The 26,054-nt window shown below is 33.3% G+C and overlaps 1 protein-coding gene across 1 annotated transcript; it reads left to right on the top strand.

Annotated features, from left to right (window-relative positions):
- The first annotated feature begins 6,632 nt into the window (after window positions 1-6,632).
- Window positions 6,633-22,840, top strand: LOC124364290 (39S ribosomal protein L3, mitochondrial). The gene is made up of 8 exons (XM_046819645.1): window positions 6,633-6,818; window positions 10,815-10,923; window positions 13,703-13,951; window positions 14,919-15,047; window positions 17,178-17,338; window positions 19,089-19,272; window positions 21,899-22,005; window positions 22,626-22,840. Exons 1-8 carry the CDS (start codon window positions 6,730-6,732, stop codon window positions 22,759-22,761), a joined length of 1,164 nt encoding a protein of 387 aa, XP_046675601.1. The 5' UTR covers window positions 6,633-6,729; the 3' UTR covers window positions 22,762-22,840.
- Window positions 22,841-26,054: the final 3,214 nt, after the last annotated feature.

The following is a 26,054-nucleotide window of genomic DNA, read 5'->3' as shown; positions in this document are numbered from 1 at the left end:
GGTTAGGTTAGGTGTAAAAAAAGATATACAAAAAATTTCATTTTATCATGTAACCAGCTGATTTAAAGTTGTGTTTATTTGTCTTTGACTCAAAGATTTAGTTGTTTAATGCCATGGGCATTATTAGTCTATATTACAAACTTATACAGTCTATACAGTTTTATTATAGTTTCTTTATGTAAAGTGCAGCAAAAATCATTATCGACATGGAGATTAATATCGTTGTGTTACATATTTTGATAGTAGAATGGGTGAGCAAGTGCTTTCATATCAAGGCAATAAATCATTCCACTTCCCACAAACACTAGGGGAGACCTTTATATGACTGTCATGTGATGTCTAAACCATCCCAAACCTACAGTTGTTTGAAGGTAATAATACAACTACTGATCAAATGGTGTCAACAAACTTTAATTTTGACGTGACAACGTCTTAAATTAGGTTGCGGCTCGGAGTCACTCATGAAAAAGTGTAACGCCCGGTAACGTTACGATGCCTGTCCGTGGGTCCGCCGCACTGGATCCGCACGGGATAAAGCAGAAAACTGTGGGTCCGCCGCACGGGATAAAGCAGATAACTATGTTTATTCGTGAAAATGTGGAGTGCTTAGATTCGTCATTTACAACAACTACAACAATAAAGGTAAATAATTGTACACTGATATTTCATTATCGTAAACTATGATTGATTGATTAATTGTTAGATTGACACAAAAGTTGAGAAACTGAGTTTATAGGTTATGTCATACTATTGACAAATGTTGATAGTGTTAAGTAAATTATTAGTTTAAATCACTCTGCAATCAATCGTAATTCAGTTGATTGAGAAGAAACAGCGCGTATTGCTAGTCAAACATTTAAAATAACAAATTATAACCTCTAACCTGTCATAACAGTGCGACCAAACAAACGAACTAAACCGACCAATCACCACGCGCGGAGTTAGAATTTAACTGTGTTTAGCAAGAATTTCAAATTCCAATTTTAGTAAATGTTTTATTCAACTTTACCATTTACAATAACAAATTTTAATTCATTTCAAATTATGTATAATGTTTTAGTAAACAAAATATATTTCTATAGTTAAAATTTGTGCAATTCTTATTTTCATTCAATTCCTTGTTCCTATTGTGCAATTTAATAATATTCATATCAATAAATATTCTACCGAGAAAAAGACGTTGTCACGTAAAATCTTCGCCCGTAAAACCGACTTTACAGGCAACCATAATTTTTTATTTAAGTAAACCGTGACTACACTATAGGGGACGTTGATAAAGTAGACAAACCCTAAAGGAAAACAGTCCGACCCCAATTTTTATTCCAAACTAGCTGACCCGGTGAACTTCGTTTCACTTAACTCTTGGCCATGTCGCTACCTTTTTTAACATATATGTACTTTATCAATTTGATAGAGTTACAAAAATTCCACATTGATGTGAGTTTCAAAAAGTTTTGGACAATATTGGCGAGTACGGCACAATCCAACGATTATCTACATCAAAAATTTTGTCCTTTTATCTTCACAATTACAGATCGCCCACCGTCCTCAACTGATTGCCGACGATACAACGGGTAACCATCATTTCCCGAGATGGTTTCAGCAATCAATGCTCTAGGGTATCGCTTAGAACACTTGTCGACCATACAGGGGGAGTTGTTGAAAACTCCGCAAGGTCCATGTATCATATGTTTACTTACTACTGCATGCAATTTTGGGTCAAGTGTTTCATCGGGAATCTCGGCTGAAAATTATGGAATCAATGTCTTCTGGCCTTAATTTATCAACTAACCAAACTAATATGTGCGCATGTGGCAGACCACGCTTTTGCCACTCAACAGAGTACATCCAAACAACGTACTTGGCCATACACACGAATGCTTTATAATGAAATTCCATTAAAGATTTTAATTTTTGCTTAAACACTTGTAGCAATCAATTGGTTTTGGCCGTTAGCATTTTTTCCATCCATTGTGGGTTACAGGTGAATGTAATAAATAGGTCTGGACGGCCATATTTTCTAACATTACGACATCGCATCTTGCGCGTATTCGTGCATTGGGCGCGGGCTTCCAATGTAAGTGGCCGTCAAAATTGTATTTTTTCCAAATTTTCTGCATTTGCAACGGCATTAATAGCATCACGAAATCTGTATGAATAAAAAATTCATAGAGCTGACTTTTTTTGTTGGTTTCAGCACCTGGAATCAGAAATGATAAACAATGACAATTTTTGCATACATTAAAATATAACACATTTATTGTCAAATTATCATCATTATCATATCGGACAAAAGGCAATCAATACACGTAATCAATTTAAAGCTTTCTGGTAAACTATATTTTTTGTCTTTTTTGCGGTGCGTAAAACATATAAAGATATACTTTACCACGTGTAACAAAAATCTTCGACATAAAATATTGGGTGCTGTCAGGCCCAAACCAACACGACAGTACTTTATTTGCCATCAATACACATATATTCTATCATGATCAATGTCTAATTGTAAATTTCCGCATTAATTAGTAGTGTAGGATTCGAAGTTTTACATCGCACACGATGTAGCACATCCTCAGACATGTCATCCCTATATTTCATCCACAAATCTTCGGATTCGAAGGGAAACATTGTGGATATTATAATCGCAAACAATGTTCGAATTTGATGTGGTGAAGATATGATGGAGTTCCTTGAGCGTATTATCCCAATGTAAATCATCCTCGAGTTACTGTAATAGTTGACACGCCTCACGGTAAGTAGCACACAGATGTCCATCAACTGTTCTCAATTGTTGAAAAACGATGTCGGACCACGAACATTCACCAATAACAATCTAAGATAATAACATTCAGCGTTATTTGGATGTACTGTATTTGTCGGGCACTATAATCGATTTCTGGATCGTAGGAGAATGCTGCTCGTTCCAGGTTCACAGGAGCATTGCGTTTGCGGAATCGGTCAATTTCCTTTTCCCTCCCGGGCTCGCTGCTGTTGTGATCGATGTGTCGAAACTCGTTGCATTCTTTGTCTATCCACTTCATTCTGATTTACTGTAGAACGCAAATGTGCCATACCAATACGACTGTTTATCATTATCAGTCTCTTGCTGGTCATCAGTGCGATTAGCGCGTGAGGTAGCTCGCCACACATTCGATCTACTTCGACGACCTATGTTAGGTCGTTTTCTTCTCGGCATTGTAAGCAGTATCTGATATTAATGTTTTTCTTGCACTAATAATGTTAACCTATAATGGCGACAGCTGTTTTAACCCACAATTGCATGCAGTAGTAAGTAAACATATGATACTGAAACACTTCGTCATTTGTATTTGTTACAGCTGTTAAATTAAGTTAAGTTAAACATGAACATCAATCAAACGTTTGACAGGTATAAGAACAGTTTGTATGGGAAAATCAAATTGTCGTTTTTAGTATTTTCCTTGCAATTTTCTTATATTTTTCTCATCGTTTAAACCCTTCCCTGGACTTCCACGAACATTTCAAGACCAAAATTAGCCAAATCGGTTCAGCCGTTCTCGAGTTTTAGCGAGACTAACGAACGGAAATTCATTTTTATTTATATAGATAATACTTTTAATATAAGGAACATAGCTACGACCATCAGTGGTGTAATCCAAAATGACGTTTCACTTTTAAATGTATATTTAGAAACAAGATAAAACAAACGAATATAATAAACTATTCCTTTATCTACAATTAATCTTCAAATTACACCGTTTTTCAAGATAACCGGTTAAAATTGAATAAAAACGATAATAAAATAAAAATGCATAGACCGGGAGATCATAAGCTTTATCGTTTCCCTGAATGTTCCATGTGATAAAGATAGGCCGCAGGAAGAGTGTTGTACGTTCAAAGAAATCTTCCTTTCCGACCTGAAGCAGCATTATATAGAATGATAGTAGAAGAAGGCCATTGTACATTGCACGAGAATATAAGTCACTAGAGCTCTCATCAGATCTTTTTTAATGACAAGCCAACAAGCCACCACTTAGGTATGATGACGGATCTCAATTTCCATCATAAAAATTCACAACACCCTCAACAGTAAAACTCTACACATCAAGCGGACATTCCATACACGAATCACTCTTCTATATGATCATCTCCCCATTCCTTGCCAGTCTAAAAAACACTATCAGAGACACTAAAAGCCGAGAGAAAGAGTAAACCAAGCTCTACTCTTTTTAGAGAGTGCTCAGATAAGCAAGAGACGTAGGTAAATATATAGGGTTTTTCATTTTGGGCGAGTAGATGTTGAGATGAAATAAAACAAGCTATGTATGATATATTAACGAAATTTATTTTTCATATGAAAGGCCCATGTATGCCATTATGTATGGAATATGACATCGTTCAAATGTCCACCGCGGTTTCTCACAATGGTACGGATTCTTGTGGTCCAATTTTTCAATTACTCTGCCGCATAAATCCGGTTTAATTTGAGCGATGGCCTGGGTTACGTTGATCTTAAGTTTGTCTGTTGATTGAGGCCTATTGGCATAGACTTGCGACTTCAGAAAACCCCATAAAAAAGTCTAGGAGCGTCAAGTCGCACGATATCAGTGGCTAATTCACGTCACATCTGCGAGAGATAACCATACCCTCAAATTGTTCATGGAAAATGTTCATGATGTCGTTCGCTGTGTGGCACGTAGAGCCATCCTGCTGAAACCAGATGTCGTTTACATCCATATCGTTCAATGTGGGCAAAAATAAATCCGTTATCATCGTTCTGTAGCGTTCGCCTTTGACAGTGATGGCCTCACCAACGTTGTTTTAAAAGAATACGGACCAATCACACCGCCAGCCCAAAATCCGCACCAAACAGTAACTTTTTGTGAGTGCACCGCTAACTGGTGAACCTCATGTGGGTTTGCGTTATCCCATATACGGCAATTATGCTTGTTAACATAGCCATTCATCTAGAAATGTGTTTCGTCGCTAAAGATAATCTTTCGGTCGAAATTAGGGTCCTCTTCCAAACGCTCCAAAGCCCACTCGGTGAACAATCGGCGTGGTCTATCTATGGTTATATACTTTGAGCTCCTGGGTGAGTTGGATTTTGTACGGATGCAGGCCTAAATCCAGACGCAAAATTCGCCAAGTTGATGTTTGGGAAAGGCCGAGGTCTTGTGCACGGCGAGGAATTGACTGCCTCGGGTTGCTCTGCATACTTTCACGGACAGTGGCGACGTTCTCGATAGATCTGCTGTTCCTTTGACGTCTGGGTGTAGGTTGGTTGTTGACCGAACCGGTCTTCTCGAATTTAGCTAACAAACGTTGAAGGGCCTCCGCGTCTGACGTAAGATAGTCGAAACGAACGTAACGTTTTAAATAGTCAACACTCATTTTGATAATAAAGTTTAATCATCTCAACGTGCTGCTCAAGAGAGTAACTTGTCATTATGAAATAACTTATCATGAAATGGCAGCACTTACTGAACAACAATACACTAATGAAACAGCTGACACCAAAACAACATGGCCGCCACAGGCTGCCAACATCTACCCGTCCAAAATGAAAAACCCATTAGTTAAAGCATATAACTTCAATTAGGCAGACCTTGACTTTACATCCCTGAGCATTTTAGTGGATGATTAAAAAATATTAGAAGGCTGAATCAGGACACTATTTCGTTGGGAGCATTCTGCTCTAAAAATATTGGCAGGATCCAGATAGGACACGAGCAGATGTAGAAAGCTGGGGGATAAAAGCTTCAGCCAGCAACTATTATATGAATAAGGAGAGGCGGATAAAGATCCTGAGAATGACTTGAAGATCAATTATTTTCAATAAAGAGAATATTATTTCTCTTTCCCATTGCGATTTAAATTGAGGCTAAATCTGGTGTAAGTTTGATTTCAAAACAGAAATAAGTTTCAAATTAAACGTATACTTTGAAGTGTGTTTCTTGATATAATAAATAGTTGTGAACTTTCCAAATTAGTTTTTATGTGGAGCTATATACATAGGAACCATCCATAAAACTAAAATGGTTACTAAAAGACACAAAGAATTCATAGTCAACAAATTTTGCCTTTGAAGATTTTGGATATATTCAATAAAATGCCATAATATGTTATTAATTCTCTTTTAAACTTGGAATCAATTTATTTTAAAAGTAAAGCAGGAGATGAGAATATTTTCTAAGGACGATCTATTATCTTACAAGTCCTTTATGTTCCATTTAAAACGATGTAAATGTCATGCAATAAGAAATTATGTAAGAAGCCACGATTAACGATTAGTCTGGTATTAATACGTATATAAATAAAATCTATGATTAAAGGAGTTATTAAATAACCTGCGTCAATAAACATGTTTAATAATATATTATTTAACATTATGTACTTATTATATAATTATTATATATACACAAATTTTATTTATTTATTTTTTAAGTCCTAGATAAATAACTTATAGCCAGACTATAATAGTTTAATCATGTCAACGCATTGGATTGCTTGCCGATAGTTTATGAATTCATTTGAACAGGGCTACGTAGAAATTACATTGGCTATACTGTCAGAAGCTAGACAAAAAAGATATATGCCTTTTACAAAATAAAACCATTCAGCTGGTTAGGTTGTACGTCTATATGGATTATGGATGGTTCAATGTTGATGGCTGGTTAGGGTTAGGGAGGATTTGCGGTGTTTGCCGTTTGGTGTCTTGGAGTTGTGGAGGAAAATTAAAAGAAGAAAATGGCTGGAATAACACAAACTGTCTTGGGATTTCAAAGCGTCGCTAACTTATCTGCCAAACTATGTCCCAATTTAAATGGACTAATGAGGTAACATAAACAAATGTATAAACTTGAATACGTGCAAATTGTTAGAATCATGTTTTAGGTTAGCCATTAGCTGTATTACAACAAATTACAACTTTTAATTTAACCCTCGAGCTGGCAGTTGAAATTTCCTCAAGTGGCAGGCCATTTTGAGGTGTTTTGCAGTAGTATTGGTTTTTATTTTTTTTTAAATATAATTTGATTATAAACCTATATGTATTTATATATCACTGTTTTCACAAGAAAATTTACTTTTTATTCATGGAAATAAAAACCCAAAAATATAAGAAATTTATCACTTTTTTTACTAAGTTTGTTTTCAAAAAAATAAAAAAGGTATGTAAAAGTGGTGGGGGTGCACCTATAAAAGACATATTGTGTGAAAAAAAAATATTTCCAAAATACCCAAAATGTTGAAAATTTTTTATAGTTTTAGAAAATGTATAGTTTACTACACTTTTTTTAATTAAAACAATTATGAAATACTCTAATCTGAAGATAGTACAATACTAAATTCGTTGCTATGGATAGGACTGTGTTACAAAAATTCATCAAAACCTTAATTATTACTCGAAAAATTCATAAAATAAATTAAAAGTAAGCTTATAAAAATAAATAAAGAAGCTTTATATCATGATCATCGCATATGAAAAATGATCCTAAAGCTAACTAAAACTATCACAACACTGCACATAGCCTAGAACACAAAATCTCACTAATATATTTTTTTCACATATATTTCTTCATAACATGACAAAATAAACTGATAAAACACAATATACGAGAATTTATACGCATAAATAAACACACTTATTACATAAAAACACTTATTTCATGTAATAAACTTACGTTTTAGATGGACAAGAATAACGCGACCGGACCGGGTAACAATACAACAACAATGGCCGACTGTTTACAAACAACTCTCGTTTTCAATATGTCATACTTAAAATCATGGCATACAAAACAAAACAAAATACATCGAACAAATCAGCAACTATTTCTGATTCCAGTGGTATATGAATCATTGCAGTTTAGTTCGTGTATTGATTATAACAGATGTCAAACGGGCACGTGTCAAATCGACTGATTTTCAGGCGACTGCCACTACAGAAACATTAATATCGACTGATAATCAGGCGACTGCCAGTTGTAGGGTTAATTAAAATATAACGCATAGTATACTCCCAATCGTTTAGAATATTAGACTAAATAGGTCCCAAGTTGGAGTTATTGTTGTGTTAAAAGTATTTGATAGTGAAAAATAATGGTTTGTAGATCTCCAATATTCGAACACAAATGAGTGTTGTAGCTAGGGTCAGGAATCATATGGGGTTGCAGTATAATAAGCGGTCACCAACACAATCAAATCATGATTATCAAATGATATTATCATAAGGACATGAAACTGGGCATAGATTCCATCCAGAGTACCCTTCTTTGAGTACCCGAACCTGGTTCCTAACTGAATCCTAACCTAGTTCATCAACTTAACCCATATAAAATATATATTAACCCTTTTCGAGCCAATGACGTTACTAGACGTCATGCCTAAACTAGCGCTAAAAGCCAACGACGTCCACTGACTCAAAATCAATTTAAAAAAAAAATATATTATTTAAAAGTATTTCTGGGTAACAAACTTAGTAAAAACTGTTAAACAAGGGACAACCGTTTGTGTCTATTTTGAAGGTCACGGCTCTTGTTCGAGCGACAAAATGGCGGGCGGCCGGATGTTCATAGTCTCCCGCAGAGCCAACGACGTCTACTGACGTGCGCTTAGTATTTATATTTTCTCTAAATAAAAATAACTATATGCTTGTTTTTGGTAAAATATTACAATAATTGTGTTCAACTATTGTTAATTTTATATATGAACACATAGAAAGTCAAAATTAAATTTTTTCAGTGAAATTATGATTTTACCATTTTTTGGCTGTAAATTAACAATAAAGAGTGAAAAAAAATATTTTGTCGTTTTTTTACCTCTTATGTTATAAGAATTATAAAAAAAATTGGTTTTGGTATGTGGGAATTTTTTAATTTTTAAGGCTATTTAGTTATTTATTTGTGGCTCGCTAAGGGTTAATGTAGCAATGTGAAGATAAATACTAAAGGTTTTAAATGAAAAGTCTGCTTTCATCATAATAATCGCCATTTGCAGCAGCTATTTTCGGGACTATTCCGATTTTACAAAACAAGTTCTGGAAAACCTTATAGATGTCCCGAACCTCAAAAATATTCTAGCCAATTTTGATAAAACTTTGTATACACATTCAATACATATTCTACTTTATTATATTACTACCCTCATACTTAGGATGCACCTATTTTCGGAGCTACATTGATTTTTACATGTCAAATACTGAAAAACAAATTATGGATGGTCGTACCTCAAAATCGTACAAATCAATTTTGATAAAACTTTCTATACATATTTGAGATAGTCTACTATACTACAAACTAACCCTCACTCTTAAGACCCGCCTATTTTCGGAGCTATATCTGTTTTACAGGATAAATACTGAAAAAACCTGTCCCCTTACAAGTATTATATTATAATACTGAAACTGTATGCTATGGGTAGTCTGTCACCTGAAAAATAGTTCAGCCGATTTTGTTTAATCTTTGCATACATATTCTAGACAGTCACATACTCTATTACATACATTCTATCTTGCATACATATTCTATATGTAGCTCTGAATATAGGTCTGGCCTAACAATGTAAGTTGTATTTTAGTATAGTAGACTGTGTCTTGAATATATATAGAAAGTTTTATCAAAATTGGTTTGTACGTTTTTGAGGTGCGGCCATCAATAGATTTCTTTTTTTCAGTATTTAACATGTAAAATTGATATCTCCAGAGGTCTAAGAATGAGGGTTATATTGTAGTATAATAGACTGTCTCAAATGTGTATAGAAAGTTTTATCAAAGTCCTAGAGGTTTCAGGATTTTGGATGGTGGAGGATAACAAACCAAGGAGAGGCAGCTTTATGGGGGGGAATATCATGGTTGTCAACATTCACATGAGAATTTAAGCTGGAAGAATAGGTTTACCAACTGCATTTGAAGTAATTTAAGAATTTTTCAGTACTTCATCCAGTTTTTCATTATTTAGGTCACAGTGTCTACCTCCATGGTGACGTTTATTCATAGTTTTTCCTTATTTTTTTATTTATTTTTTTATTTCAGTTCTATTGGCTAATTGTGCAACTTTGGGCATCTCTATGTTGGTTTCTCTGGTTGGTTGCGTTAGGCATTTACAGAGTCAATGTTGTTCTCATTTTGTGTTATTGAGTGATGTTTTTGTGCATGTTCAATGTAAAAATTAGTGTTATGAGTGCACTTTAAAGTATATTATTTATTATTTTGTCAAAATAGACATTGTTTCGTTTAATTTTACTTTATAATGTAATTCTTTACTTCTACGGTAGTAGTTAGCAGCCATTGCTCTACTACGTAGAATAATATGGTAAGTGGTCAGCAAATGGTGACTTTGAAATATTTTTGGGTTATCAAGCCATTAGTGCTCAGACTTTTGAAATTTCGTATTTTACTGATCGGTACTATCTTGAGAGATATTTTTCGTTTGTCATCAGTTCGCAGCAGACACCTAGCCTTCTGCTGAAGGTCGGTGGCTTTACTGTCAGCCTGTTCTGCTTCTAGTTCCTTCTATGACATTTTTTTTACACAAACTTTTGACCTTTCTTAAATTTAATTAATCTTCCATTGGTTTTTTCAAAATTACATTTTAAGGATTTTACTCTAGAAAATAAAAAATATAATAAAGTGGCTAAAGTAAACATTTACCGATTATATGTTTTGGTTTCCAGAGAATCACCCAAATAGATACAGTATTCTTGTTAAGAGAAACTCACTAGTGGTCTGGTAGTCGTATTCAATTTAAATAATTTACTTAACTACAAACTTAAGAAATATTTTAATTTGATAAACCCAACATTTTACAATTAATGAAATTTTTGGTTTGTTCTAGCATGCTTGGAGGAGCTGTTACAGTGCAATTGAGAGAAAGAAGACTCTATGCTCCAATAAATTTAGTTAGGCCACGTTACCCACTGTGGTACCTTAGGAAAGAACATGTGGTAAGAGAACTTTTTATTTTCATATAACTTTCTTTGCAAATTAGAAAATACAGTCCAAGACTCAGTCATGTAGCATGAAGTTGCCACAGTGTTTGTCAGTTTGAGGAAATTAATGGTATCTGACAGATTAATCTCTTCCCCTATAAAATCAAGGAGGTCAGATTTTCCTGCCAGGGAAATGAACTTCGATACCTACTGCGAGATGAAGTGCGTGTCTGGATAAGCCGGTACCGTGCAGTCAGTGCATGGTGACCAAGGCCTTCACATCCTGTCTGGATATGTAACCTATTAGAAATATATGGAACATTTTCTCATATTGTTTAATAATAATTGTTTAGATGGTGAATTAATTAATATTTAGATAATAAAATAATTTAATTATTAATTAGTTTATTTTTAATGGTGATAGTGGTGGTTAGATAGTTGTACTGGTCGGCGACCGTTTCCCAATTCATTGTGTAATTATTAGATTTAATACCAACAGGTCTTGGCAGGTGATGACGAAGACAATACCAAATAATATTCATTTAATAATAAAATTATTGTGGTTAATAATTGAATTTGTAAAATTCACTCAAGGTAGTGAAACTGACTTAAATGGTCAACTGGTAATTGCAAAAGTGTATAATAATACTATAGTAATAAAAATCGATGGTCTTGATAGTGGGGTGTTATCTGGACAGTCATTACTTGGGTGAAACCACAACCTTCTGGCCATTGGCTTTGAGCGCTCTCAAAGAGACCACCATATGTCATAGCGTAGCCAGGGCTTGTGGACGTGCACTCTCTCCTCTCCAGTGAACAAGGAAGGACGTAAAACAGTCCACAAGAAAAGTTGTGTTGCCACTGTCAGTGTCAGTCGCTTCATTTATGCCAAGAGTAACAAATTCGCCACCAGAAAGCGCTAAAAACATACCACAAACAAGGTTTTTATGGGTGGTTACAACTTCACGTTGACAGAAAGTGCTCATGTTGTGAGCAGATGTGACTTGTATTCAATCAATCAAAGTACTTTATTTACAATTTTATTAAGAAATGTAATGGTGTCAACATTACAGAATTGTCTTCATGCGTCTTGCTTTACAAGATTAGTAGATCTGCGTTGTGGTGAAAAATTCCTCCAGTGCGTATAAAGGTTGTTCCACCAGCCAGTCCTGCAGTTCTGTGTTCAGGTTCTTCAGTGATTCAGGTAGTGCATTATACAGTCTAATGTACAATGGTTCTTGCTGTATTGTAAAGTGTGGTATAGTGGAAATATATCTATTGTGTGTCTTTTCTTGTAATGGTAGATATTCTCCCCTCATGTGTAGTCCTGCTGGTATGTGTGGGTAATAACAGTGTGGTTATAAAGACTTATCAGTTAGAATTCCTAATGCTTTAAACGCTTCTGTTACAACTCTCCTACAACTTTCCGTTCGTTCTAGAGCAAGTGTTCTTAATGCTTTTTTTGTAAGATTAGGATTCTATTTTCTGTATCTATTTTTCTGTATCTATTTTCTATATTCTGTTTGTTTGTGCCACCCTACACTTTCAAACCATGTCTAATATGACATTGAATCAAGGCTTAGTGAGCTGCTTTTGCTACATTCCTCCAATCCATTCCATTCTTCTCACAACAAAAACCCCTGCTGCTAGGTTCTTGCACAGATTATTCACATGAGTAGTCCAGGAGAGATCACTGTCTATGGTAGCTTCCAATCATTTGGTGGTTTCTTTTTCTAACAAGAGATCAGGAATTTTTTGTATCTCATCCTGCCACCTACTAAAATTGTGACTAGTTTTCTTTTTAGGATTTAATACTAGGTCGTTTGGGAGACAGTAGTGAAGAGTTTCTTGCGTTGATGAAATTATGTCTGAGCAGAGCTCCTCAGCAGTGTTTGTGGTATGAAGGAGAGTAGTGTCACCAGCAAACATCATAGAAGTATAGTTCATGGAGTTTGGAAATTCATTTGTAAAAAGGACAAACAGAAAAGGGCCCAAAGCTGAACCTTATTGAACTCCTCTGTTTGAGATCTGAAAGGTATCTCGAAGGATATCTTCTTACTGTTTATTGTTGTTTATAGTTTCACAAGCTGTTGGTGGCCTTCGAGGTAACATGTTATCCATTTCCCTGACCTTCCTCTGATACACAGAGTTGCCAGTTTAGTCAGAATGAGATCATGTCCCAAGCAGCTGAAAGCTTTACTGTAGTCAAACATAACAGCTCCTACAAGTTCTCCAGCTGATCTGTGACAAATTTAACTAGGCAGACTAATGCATTTAGTGATTTTGCAGATGTTCCTTTTGATTAAAGTTTTTATCTATTATTTTTGAAAATGTAGTTATCAAGGAAATTGGCCTATAGTTCTCTAATTTTGTAGTAGTTCTAGTCTTGAGTTTTGGTTAAATCTTGGTTAGTTTCTGTATCAATGGGAAGTGCTTTTGTTCAAATGATTTATTTATTAAAGCAGCAAGGGGTATTGTCAGTGGCACATAGATTTTGGAATGGACTGTACTCAGTTGAGCCATAAGAGGGATAGGCTTATCGCGGAAAGTGAGAGGACCATGTATCTCTCCTCTCACCACACTTTCTGCTACACTGTTAATTCTTTACACATTTTATTAGCTTTATTTACATACTTAAACACACATTTGATATAGTCTTTGTAATAATAATCGTTTTTATAAAAGGTATTGTAGCTTCTACAATCTTTCATAGAAAATATTAAATCATGTACTAATTATTATTGTCACATATGTATGTAGGCAAGGCAGGTTTTAAAAATAATATAATTTTCAGAATTATGAAGAGGCCTTAACAGAAAGCAACAAACAGTTTATTGAGGAAATTGTACATGATAAGTTCGGCCCACCTGCTATCATCAGTGGACTGTCGACATATCAGCTGAAGACTCCCCTGCGGACAGAGGCAGTAGCCGCGGGAGAGTGGACACCAAGAACTCGTAGAACCGGTCTCATCGGTAAAAAACTGGGATATCAGCCCTTGTGGGATAAGAAGGGTAACCGGATAGTGACCACACTGATACAGGCAAGTATTTTTGGCCTTCATTGGGGTATTGTAGCTGATTGGAGAATGTTAAATGTGAAAGAAGACCATTTTCGAAAATAAAATTATTTGGAATTCTTTCAACATGATTGACATCAAATTAATGTTGTACTAAAGTTATAAAGGGAATGGGTTAAACATAATAGGAACATTTCTGTCGATATCTCCAGAATCAAATCCATTACATTTAGATTTGAGAGCTGCAGCCGTGCCTGTAGTTGTCGTCTGTGCATGTTTGTGGTTATGGATATTTGCTGTCATTACCATATTTAAAAGTTGCAATTTTATCTAGATTCCTCAAATGGTAAATAGTTTCCACATAAGATTAGGCTACAAACAAGTCAAAAAGTCCTCATCTTAAGTAATGATTCGGATAGTTTCAACTTTAAACTGTTGTAGGAATGATTTTTCAGCTAAATTAAGTTATTAAAAAAACTGAAATTGTGTCCTCTGTTCTATGAATTGTTAGCTTTTATCAATTCTGACCAGGTAAATCTTTTTGGATTAAACGCGTATGTAATTTCTACCAAGTTCTTAGGATTTCATTTCATTTCATCATTTAGTATAAAGAAAACTTTTGAAGGGATGTTACCGCCAGTTTCCATCATACATTAATATTTGTTAACAATATGTTTACCTAATTAAAGAATCAGTGTTGTGTTGAAATAAAGGATAATTCACAAACAATAACATTTAGCTCTAAAAATTTGTTTACTAATTTGGTCTTAGTCTATTTAAAAAAATCCTAGAGGAGATTCTTCAGAAAGAAAACTAACACCACAATACCTTCCTCATTCTTAGGAGAGCTAATTACTCGTGTATTCTTTGATTTGATTATATGAAAAATATGCTACCATTTAGTCGTTTCTTTATTGTACAAATGTCCAAGAATTGTTTAATGTTAAAAGACTGATAATATTGAAACTGTAATAATCTGTTATTGTTGCAGATCGTGGATAATCATGTTGTCAAATATATACCACCAGAGGAGTATAAACCCAAACGACTATACAAGTACAGAGAGAAGAATAGATTTGGCTGTTTGCTCGTCGGTGCGGAGAGTTCAGACCCTCAGAGAGTAAGTGTTTTCCGTCAAAGCTGATCTCGACATGTTAGACTATCTCTTGAAAAACTGAAGAGAAAAATTGTGTCATAATATGGGTCAGTTAAGAAATTCATCTTTTAACTACAACTGATCTGCATTTTTAGCATTAACTGGCTAAGCTTTCAAACTCCTAGTCCAGAGTTAAACAAAAAATAACTGCAAAATCAGTTACTATGCAAAATTTAAAGTGTATATACAATAATAAAATACAGTATATTATATTAAAATAAATAAAAAATGAGTCTGCCTTTACATTTATGAAAGTGTGGTGCTCTGAAGTTGAAACTTTTATCTTCTAAAAACAGTTTTTTATTTTCTGCAGTGCATAGAAATCCCTATATGCCGTCAATTCAAAAATTCAAAACATACCAAATATACGGGTTGTTATGCTGATTAAGAAAATGTATACATATAATATAGACTGAAAACAACAAAAACTAAATAGAATAAAATCCAGCTGATTAGAACAGCAGCAGCTGTCAAGATTGCATACTGTGTCAGACACCTTTAGCTTTTAGCGGACAGTAAAATGTAAAGAAACATTTTATATATAAGAGAGTACATTAGAAGAAAGCACGGAATCTGCTGATTACAGTGATATAACTAGGATTACGATTTGAATAAGGATTGTTCAAAAGATGACTTAGTTAATAGATGATATTTAATGCGTCAAAAATTACAACTAGTTCACGGCAGGAAAACATGTGTCTTAAATTGCGACTTTGCCAGTTCCAGGATCAAGGGATTATTGGATTTTTAATAATGTATGTCTCATTTTCACAAAAACACCAGTTTGTGTACAAAACAGATTTATAATTGTTACTTTTGTGCCATTAAAAAAAAACAAGATTCTGATTCTAGTTTCTGTATTGAAAGTAACCTAACTTAACCTAGCTATTTCCTGGGACTGATATATCGCAATAGTTATTATTTATAATGCCTAGTTAAAGTAAATTATTTATCATTTTGACAAGTGAATTTGGTCATTATGCATAATAACCAGACATTATACATAATGATTGAAAAATACCTATAAAAAGTCATTTTGGTGAGTGGTGAATTTTTGTGACATTGAGGGAGTTTTCTTAGAGAATTGTCTATATCTCTACATACGTCCTCTGTATCTTCTACATGGTGTCTCTTTACTTTCCCTCATTTTAGAGAAACATTAGGAGAGCGAGCTGGTTAGCTGCCGACCATGCATTTGAGGCCTTGCTTTTATAACATGGGTATAAAGTTAAAAACTGTGTTGTAAATATAAACTTGTCTCAAGTCCAGAAATTTAAAAAAATTACATTTCAGTGTCTCAATCTGCGGCCCATAAACGTGTAAGAGGAAAGCGATTGAGACGTGGGAAATAAGTCATAATTCTTTTACTGAATTGGTCAGCAAGTCATTTTTGCTCACCAGATCTTACTGCCTATGACAATTTTATCTTTATAGACGCAAAATATACACTAAAAGGAATAAGATTTGAGAGAGTTGAAACTGTGAAAGAAAAAGTGATGGAGACACCATACAAGCTCACCAAAAACTTAAAATATTGCTTTGACTATGGAATGATGTAAACATTGTTGAAGGAATAATGTTAACATTATGATGATTGTAGGGAAAATTGTTTTTATTTCTATCCAAACCTTACACATCGTACATACTTGAATATTACATTAATAGACTCATCCAGTTTAAAAAATGGTAAACTTATCACATAAATACATAATATTTCGTGTAATTACTGTTGAAATTATAAAAGTTTATTATTTATGTTACAGTCGTGAATAATCAGTCATTATGTATAATTTCTGGTTATTATGCATAATGACTAAATTCACTGGTCAAAGCTATAAATTAAAGACTTTAACTAGACATTATACATTATAATTAATACGATTTGACTAAACTAATATTAGTCCCTGGAATAGGTTAGATTAATTTAGGTTAGGTTAGGTTAGGTTTATAGGTTAGGTTAGGTTTATTTTAGGTTAGGTTAACAGATTAGTATACTTTGAATAAAGCGATAAGTAGACCAAAATCACTTGCTATTGCACTTAATGACTGGATATGACTGTGACATATATTAAAAGCAACTGGTAATGTGTCCAGTATACCAGAGAGTATTGTGGTCTGTTCTCCGACGCTGGACTCATGCCTAAGAAGCTTCTGGCACAGTTCATGGTGTCTCCGGAGGCTGTGGTCCAGCCTGGCACTCCTCTCCTAGCCAACCACTTCAAAGTTGGCGATGTTGTTGACATCAGGGGCAAAACGTAAGTTTACTTCCACTTAGTATCCACTATACTTTAATTTTCTTTTACAAGGAAGTTGATGTGGCGTATTAAACTCTATTGAACCAATTGAGGTAGTAGTTATGCATATACAGTCCTCTGCAGTTCTGGTGTCAGCAATTAAATACACTAAAAATGTACAAAATTGGTTTTACTGATATAACTTTTACTATTTGTGATAGTACAACATGATAAAAATTTTCTCTATACTGTAAAAATAATTTAAAATAAATAAATAAACAACAAAATTAAAATAACTAAAGTTACAAGAAATAACTTAATAAAATTAATTCTAAACTAAAAATAATAGTAATTTTGTTGTTGTAATCATACATATATTATTGAACTATTTTATCTTTATTTGATAGTCCATAATGTTTATTTTCAAAAGAAAAATATATATAAAAAAAAGATGCTTTGTATATTTTCACCATGTAACCAGACCGTTTTTGGCACTCGATCCCGGTCTGGCATTATGTAACTTGCTTGCATATATTTTAATGGGTTGTTTAACAAGGTTAGTTTTGCTTTTTTTCATAAAGATACAATTTTTATTTTCTTTGATTGATTTTCAACATAAATGGGAAATAATTATTTAGCTGTTGATTTTATTTTTATTTACAAGTGAATTTAACTAAACAAAATATTATTTTACATTATTAAGCATTGTTTTGAGTGAAGGAACATGAATGTAGTGAGTCGGCTTGGACCGACAAATTTGGTCATTACTAGGTAAGGTGTGTCATTACTTAGTAGAATAACATGATCATGTACCAACCCATTCGTTGAATCCTCATGACTCGTATGTCGTACATTGCGATTTTCCTGTTCCAGTCATATGTCTGCATTCTCAGGAACTAATTCACGATCACATAGTATGTTTGGTCGTTTCCTACCTAACAGTACATATGTATAGAAAATGAGAAACATTAGTTCCTTCATAAACAGACCTTCTGTTATCCAATACACGATTACTATTTTCCGTTAGACCTAGTCCTAGCTATCATCACGTCACTGTCTGTTACATTTTCCAGTGTTGGAAGAACGTCATCACAATCACTTTGTATATTTTTGCCAGTATTATAATCAATGTCATTCTTTAATTCAGCAATAGCTTTGAAATCAGAAAGGATAGACGTTCTTGGTAATAACATATTGAGTTACTGTGAATGTGACTGAAAATTGGATGGAACTGGGTGTAACAACAAAAGCAACAAAAACCAACCAAATGATAACACCAGATGGAAACATCATGAAGTAAAAGTGATGTCATTACAATAGCGGATGCCGTCTGACACAAGTGGAACATCAAAATTGTGACGTCGGGCAACATCTGACATTAGTGTTGGAGGAGAAACATTCTGGTCTTCATTCTGCAAAAATTTTAAAAATATATACTCTGATAAAATTCAAAATTTATTATTGTAAGTATACTTTTGTCAATGATTACATAGTATACTATGTAATCATTGACTTTTGTAGCTTGATACAATAAATTAAAAAAAGACATAATAAACTGCAATAATTTATTTTCTTTTATAATGACTAGTTTGCTATCAATAGCTTTTTTACTGAAGTTATACTAAAATAAATAGGGAGTGGGAGGTTAAACAGGTGAAAATATTTCGATTGGAAAGAGTTAAGCCAAACATGCAATCTTGTAGACCAAATCATAATGGTATATGCAGATAGAACAAGAAGTACTTTTAATTCTTGATTTGGATTTTTCAAGGGTGTATCAAGGATTTCAAGGAGTGATGAAGAGGTGGGGTTTCCACGGAATGCCAGCGACCCATGGAGTGACCAAGACTCACAGGAGGGGAGGTAACATCGGAGGTCCCAAGGCCAGAGTTTGGCCTGGTACGAAGATGCCCGGTCACATGGGCAACCGTTGGAGAATCCACAGAGGACTCAAGGTGGGCTTTGTGATAATATTTATTTTCTTAAAATTACAGCTAATTTAACACTTACGCTTAGCATAGAAGCAATGTATCAAAATCAAAGCCAAAAAATCTTTATTCGTTTTAGTTACAATGATGTAACATTTGAATAGTGTCAATTTAAACTAGCTACAAACACTAATATAAAATAAGACTATAAAACTAAAATAAAACTACCTGATTTGATTATCAAGGTAGATATTATTTATACAAAATGAAGAAATATCTTTTGTGAATGGACAGTTATGGTCAGTTATTAAAATGGCGGATTTCTCTGCTTTAAATGTATTTTTTGTAGTTTATGTAGTTATTGGAGGTTGTGTTTCTAGGACAACTCTCCTCTACTTCTCCCACACTCACTTTGCATTTTCAATTGACCTTGAACATTTGAAGTCTAGATATGGCCGTTCAATTTTCGTTTAGCAGGGTTTTCCTGCCTGTGCGTGTTATAGTGTAATGTTTTGTTTATAGACTTTTATGTTGTTTTATAGGTTTCAATGGCTTTCTGTTTTGGTTTTGCATAAAATTAGGACGAGAAGAAACTCGTATTAGAAACTTTACTATAGAATTAGAAAGTGAAAGGTCTTGAGAGGATTTTGACATAGACGAGTATTAAAGACATGAGGGAATTCCCACCTGGGTGTGTTGTTGCGTTACTAATCATAACGGAGAATAACGTAATAATTAACCCTTCAAGTTCTAACCGTTTTGAGACAGGAGCGGTGGGAACTAACCATCCCATTCGAGGCAGCTAAAATATTATTTTTTTTTATATCATGATATATTTGATGTGGTGTTACTTGGAAATAAATTCTCTATCGCAATATGACACAATCGATATATTTGATTGATTGTATGTTGATAGCTGTAACCGCTAAGTAAGCTGTATTTATGTCAGTTGAGTCTATGTTGTCTATGTCTGTAATCACAAATAAATAAGGAATATTTTTTATATGAGGATTCTTATTTTGATTTATTAGTATGTGGTCTACACAACTGGTAAGTACAAAAATAAAAAAACCACAACTCTTTAATTTTACAAAACTGAAAATGAGTAAATTCCCGCTGTCCACGTCAATATGTGACTATTTTTGTGTGTCACGGTCCAAATGCTGTTCAAATCGTATGAAAAACCGAAATGTAAGCGTATGTCATGTTGTAACATGAATTTAAATGCCTTGATGTGAAAGTAACAGTAATGGGATGTAGAGGTTGTTGTTTGTTAACACAAGTCCCAGCAGGCCTCGATTCAACAATTTTGTCAAAAATTTTAAATGGCAAAATTGATTTTAAACTTTGAGGCATGCTGTTACTATTTAATTTACTTGTATAAAAAACTCATTGTATCAGTGTGAGACCTTTGAAAACATCAGTTTCTGCTATATCTATTAATGCCATTTGTGTGATATGCAAATTGTTTGAATTAGCATATTATAAAGCTGCATTAATATTATGAATGTAGTTGTTTCAGTATAACACAACCGCCTCGTCTGCTGAAATAGCTCTGTGCTTTTAAGTGTTTTCTGTAGTTAACTGCTTTTTTATATATGAATATAGTGTTTGTGCTGCATGTGTTCAGGGTACTAAATTTATAGTGAAAATAATTTTTTTCAGGTTAATTCTGTGACTGTTTATAGAGAATTAAATTATTACAATTTCTAAACAAATAAATAATGATATTATTATTATAAACACAACATAACTTGGCTTGGCTCTTTTCTTATAATATTAGTCCTAGTAATATATATATATATATATATAGTTATTCCTAGGTCTAATAATATTAGTTTTAAGTAGGTTATAGTGCATGGTAGGTTAGTACAACAGTATTAACATGGAAAAACTAGATTTTGTGTGCACTTTCAAAGTTTTGGCGATTGTTTCACTAGTTTAATTCCATATATTACTATAAATAAACCTATAGTATTTTATAGAATTAATTCATTAAAAATTTAATTTTTTTACCCTTAATAAAGAATTTTTAAAGTAGTATACTTACAATCGGTTGAGAATTCAAAATTAAAAAAATTAAAGTTAAAAACACATCAATGAGTGCACTCACGAAAGTGATGGTCACAAAATAAATTAACATTTATATAAAACATAATCAAGCACAAATGATGTATAGGTCCTCAGGAGCAGTATCGACCCTCTGCTATTACAACAGTATGTTAGTAACTGCTTATCTACTCCAGGTTCTGTGAAGTTCTACTTGAGTATGGGTTATAAGTGAATTGACTGCTACTAAAAGGGTTACATTGAGGCCATTGAAAGCTTGAATCACAAACCTGACTTTCCTGTCTGTTTTATATTGTTCCAAGAATTCTGAATATTACAATACAGTACCTATATATGTGTATATTTTCACTGTATGGAGACCTGCATTGATCCTCAGCTTTTTAATTCACAGAGATGAACAACATAGCCTATATGCTAAGGGAATTTTTACTATCTTTGCGAGGAATTTCAAACTCTCAACCAAATAAACGAATAGCCAAACAACCTGTTTGGGGAAGAATAAGTGTACAAGGCATATACATGTGCGTACTGTAAAAAAAATTGTACTCTTCAATCGTTAAAGTGAATTTATTCAATGTTGCAGATCTGGCGGATCAACACAAAGTACAATGTGCTCTACGTGCAAGGCAGAGGCGTTCCGGGAGTGATCAACAGTTACGTTTACATCTACGATACTCTCTTACATCTCAGGTACCGTAACCATGTACTTATGCACTTTTTCGTCCATCAGTTACCGTGTACAGTACAGTATAATAGTTTAATTTTTAGCTAAGAATTACTTTATGATTACTGTATACATTGTTATATTACTGTCAACAATGAAATCTTTGCTGGATGGATCTCCTGTTGATGGTAATCAAAATTATCTCTATTTTGAAAAAATAAACTTCTTTGGTACCAGAACTATAAAATACAAGAAAATAAATATGAGAAACTGGTTACTGGTACTATGGTGGAAGTGAGAGCACAGGACCTGTTAATAATACTGTAATAGAAATGTAAGTTAATACAATAAATGAAATAAGTCAATTTTTTTCATTATTAAATTTTTAATAAGTGGTATATTGTGACTAGAATATTGCCTTAGTGTAAGTTAATGGTCTAGAAATTTGAGTACAAAAGAATTTTACAGCTTAGTATTTTGTATTATAACAGATACCAAAATTAATTAAAACACATTACAGTATTAACACATTAGTATTTGGATAATCATACAACAGGATAGAAATCTATTCTGATTACCAGTAAACAATGGTTATCTTGAGTGTGAGAGGTAATAAAATTAAATTAGTGGTTATTTCTTTGTACAGGAAATCTAAGGAAAAACCAGATGCTTTCCCGACGTTTTACCCAGAGGACCTTGAAGAACCTTTGCCTGAAGACATTTACGCAGAAGATATACATTCGTTTGGAGATCCAACAATTATGTATAAGACAGAAAAGTAAATGTAACTCAGCGTTTTTGTAAATATCTTGTTGTATAATTTTAGAGTTATTAATTAAAACTAATGTTTTCTAAGGCTTATTTTTGATTAATTTCCTTAGTACCTCTTTGACTCTGCTTTAATACCTGTACAGTATATTCTTGAATTCAGTAGAATTATGCAATCAAATGTGTGAACATGTTTCCTTTAAGCGGTTGAATTTTGGCAAAGGTTTTTAGTAATTGAAATATTTGAAAGTTCTGTATATAAAATTGACAGTCTTTCTAAACATCTATATGGGGAGTATTTTTAAATATATGTATTGATTACATAAACTAGTGCAATAGGCCTGCCAATGCATTTAGTAATAGGATTACATATGAAATGGACACGAATCTGATTCCATACTAAATAAGCTTTATATTGAATCCATTAAGCTTGTAGGCAAATCCATTTTGCATAAAATCTATCATGTCTCTTTTATGTGGTATAAATCAACAAAAACTATTTTGTATATGTTGTTTATCTCTTTAAAATTTATAGTTTAGTTTGAGCTAATTCTGTTCATTCTGACTTCAATACTTGAGTGAAGATTTATGATTTTATTAATCACATAAATAATTTATGCAGATTTACTTGCCAGAAGATTTTTATTAATGAAAGTCATTAAGTATTACAGTAGGCTTATAGATCGTCAAAATTATAATTGAGCTAAATTCGTTATATTCTAACGAATGTAGTCGTATATAATAAAAACTTACAGCAAACACACAGAGAAAAATCAAACATCACGAAAATTCCACAGAAACAAAGAATTAAAAATGTTATAAATATGTTATTATAGAACAACCTTATTTTTTTATTTGTAAGTATTATTTAGCACGTTATCACATTTTGTATATTCCTAAATATTATTAGAATTCTTTAAGTTTAAGCTACTCCGACATAGTCGATTTAAACTTTATTAAAAGTAAAGATATAACTGTGAGAGGCAGCTTATTAAATATTTTTGTTGCTGGTATTTGTAGCTCTTGTAGTGTTTGTCAAGTCTTATATTTGGACTTATGAGATTATTTTTTGACCTGGTATGCTTATGGAGTGTAGGCTACAATGTGTTTTGAATTGAGCTTTTGTTTTCTTTTGCATATATTATGTTAAAAAATATGTACACACAGGACGAGGTCATAATTCAACTCTAGAAAAACTTTGTCTATAAGACTCTTGGTAAGATAGTCCAACGGATATGCTGATGGCTTTTTTCTGACGAGAAAGTGTTTTTTTGTATCTGAGTGTAGTGCAGATATGGAAGGTATATTTGTACTTATGAAATCATTTAGATAAATAAGAGCAGAAATGGCCCCAATACACACCCATGATTATGGGAGATTCCTCAATTAAAAGATACAGTTTATACACATACAAATGCTCTTTTAGATTGATATTTTAATTGGTTTTTAGGAGAAATAGTCAAATGTTTTATTCTTTTAAATTACATTTATACTCAAAAAGTACCCACTGTAATGAAAACAAAAATGTGTTTGGATCCATATTAATAAAATTCTTAAAGTGAAACATCAACCATAATTCTACAATCAAACGTAACGAGGTGCAAGTGTCTGAGGTTTGACATTGATGTTTATGGTGTAAAACTTAACATCGTTTCACTACAGCTGGTTCTTATGGAACGTAACTGTCTGCTAAATAATTGGTACTATTTATTCACTGACAACAACTATAACGAATTTCCAAAGTTTGTTTTGAACTGCCAAACATTATAACAGGGCAATAAAAATATCTTGCTCTTTTGAGCCCAATCCCCAGACACCGGAGAGGGGTAAGCAAAACTTGTTGTCTCAGTAACAGTCCTGTGTGAAAAGAATGCAAATCAAGAAAGCCTGTCCACCTCGTGAGCAGTATATTCTGCAGTGAATGCAGACAAAAAGCTGGTGCTGGACAGTTTTTATGTAAAGATTATAAATGTATTACTTGACTTGTAGTATCTGAAAAGTACTAGGTGTAATTTTAATTAATTTTTCAAAATTTTGGAGGAGGGCTAGAGCACCCTGTCTTTCCTTACGACCATGATGTGACGTAGATGTAATGTTTTAGATTCTTATCTTGGATTTACTGCTTACATATAGTATATTTAAATGTGAAATTCTATTGAACAATGAATAATATTGTTTCATTGATCTATAATTCACATACAGTTTCTTTTCACAAGGATCTCACTGAACCATACATCCTTTAATCCACCCATTCCCAATTACTCCAAAAAATAAAATTTTGAAATGCTGAAAGCGATTTCTTATTTCTGAAAGCAGTTTTGGTCCCAACCAAGCAACAGATGGAAAATGAGGTCATCATGGATCAAGCTAAATGTAAGAAATCACACAGTCTTATGTATAGCTTGCATACAATTTTAAATCTCCGTAATACTTTTCAAGTGTTGTTTTGAAAACATCTTAAAATTTATTAAATCTACTGAGACACAGACTCCAATTTAGGAACTAACGAACAGCTTTCTCCTATAAAATGGTTACACTAGAACTCTTTGATCTAGTTTTTTCAGGATTCTGTGATCATGAAGAAACGTACCACAACATGGTGAGCTGAAAATTAAGAGAGCAGAAACCCTATTGTAAAGACACTCCAACCAGCTCTGGAAACATTCTGGCCATCCACGAAAGGAATTTTCTCTGCACAGCCTTGCTTACATTTATCATTTATGTAACCCTGATTTCCATTCAGAAAACTGGCACATTCAGATGACTTTGGAACACCAACATTCATTCAAGGTTTTGAATAATGTCACATAAGAATCGACTTGTTTAGAAATCATGTGATCCAAATATCATTAAACAAGTTTCCTCCATCCCTCAAAACAATAATGTTTATGTGTTCAGAGATCATATTAGAATCTATCAGGACACCAAGGTACCTGTATAATATACTTTCCCCTGATTCTTTTGTGAAAAATCCTATAAAAGGGATTAGTTTAACAAGCCAATAAAATACCACATTTAGCTGAGATCAAAGAGATGTGGTTGATTTCAAGCCATCTTACAATAGACAAAGGCTGACTGGAGAGCTAAATTGTTTGTAAGCAAAGCTATTGGTTAATGAATCTTAATATTATCAATATAAATTTGGATATCATTCAGAATAAATGTTATGCTGCTAGTAAATAAACTCATGTTGGTTTGGAGATATAAGGGTTATTGTTTGCTTTTGAGACAATATGCACATAATATACTTGAAAATCTATGGTTTCAATACCAACAGCAAAAGTGGTCTAAAATTAGGGAGAATTTA

This window comes from Homalodisca vitripennis, chromosome 6, assembly GCF_021130785.1.
Source record: "Homalodisca vitripennis isolate AUS2020 chromosome 6, UT_GWSS_2.1, whole genome shotgun sequence".
Taxonomy (NCBI): Eukaryota; Metazoa; Arthropoda; class Insecta; order Hemiptera; family Cicadellidae; genus Homalodisca; species Homalodisca vitripennis.
The sequence above is the reverse complement of the archived record's forward strand: the minus strand, read 5'-3'. Positions and strand labels throughout refer to the sequence as shown.

Excerpts from the sequence above, each read along its gene's own strand:
- LOC124364290 (XM_046819645.1), top strand. The coding sequence starts at position 6,730 with ATGGCTGGAATAACACAAACTGTCTTGGGATTTCAAAGCGTCGCTAAC. Across the intron at positions 15,048-17,177 it reads AGAGTTCAGACCCTCAGAGA|TATACCAGAGAGTATTGTGG; the intron begins GTAAGTGTTTTC and ends TAATGTGTCCAG. Across the intron at positions 22,006-22,625 it reads GATACTCTCTTACATCTCAG|GAAATCTAAGGAAAAACCAG; the intron begins GTACCGTAACCA and ends TTCTTTGTACAG.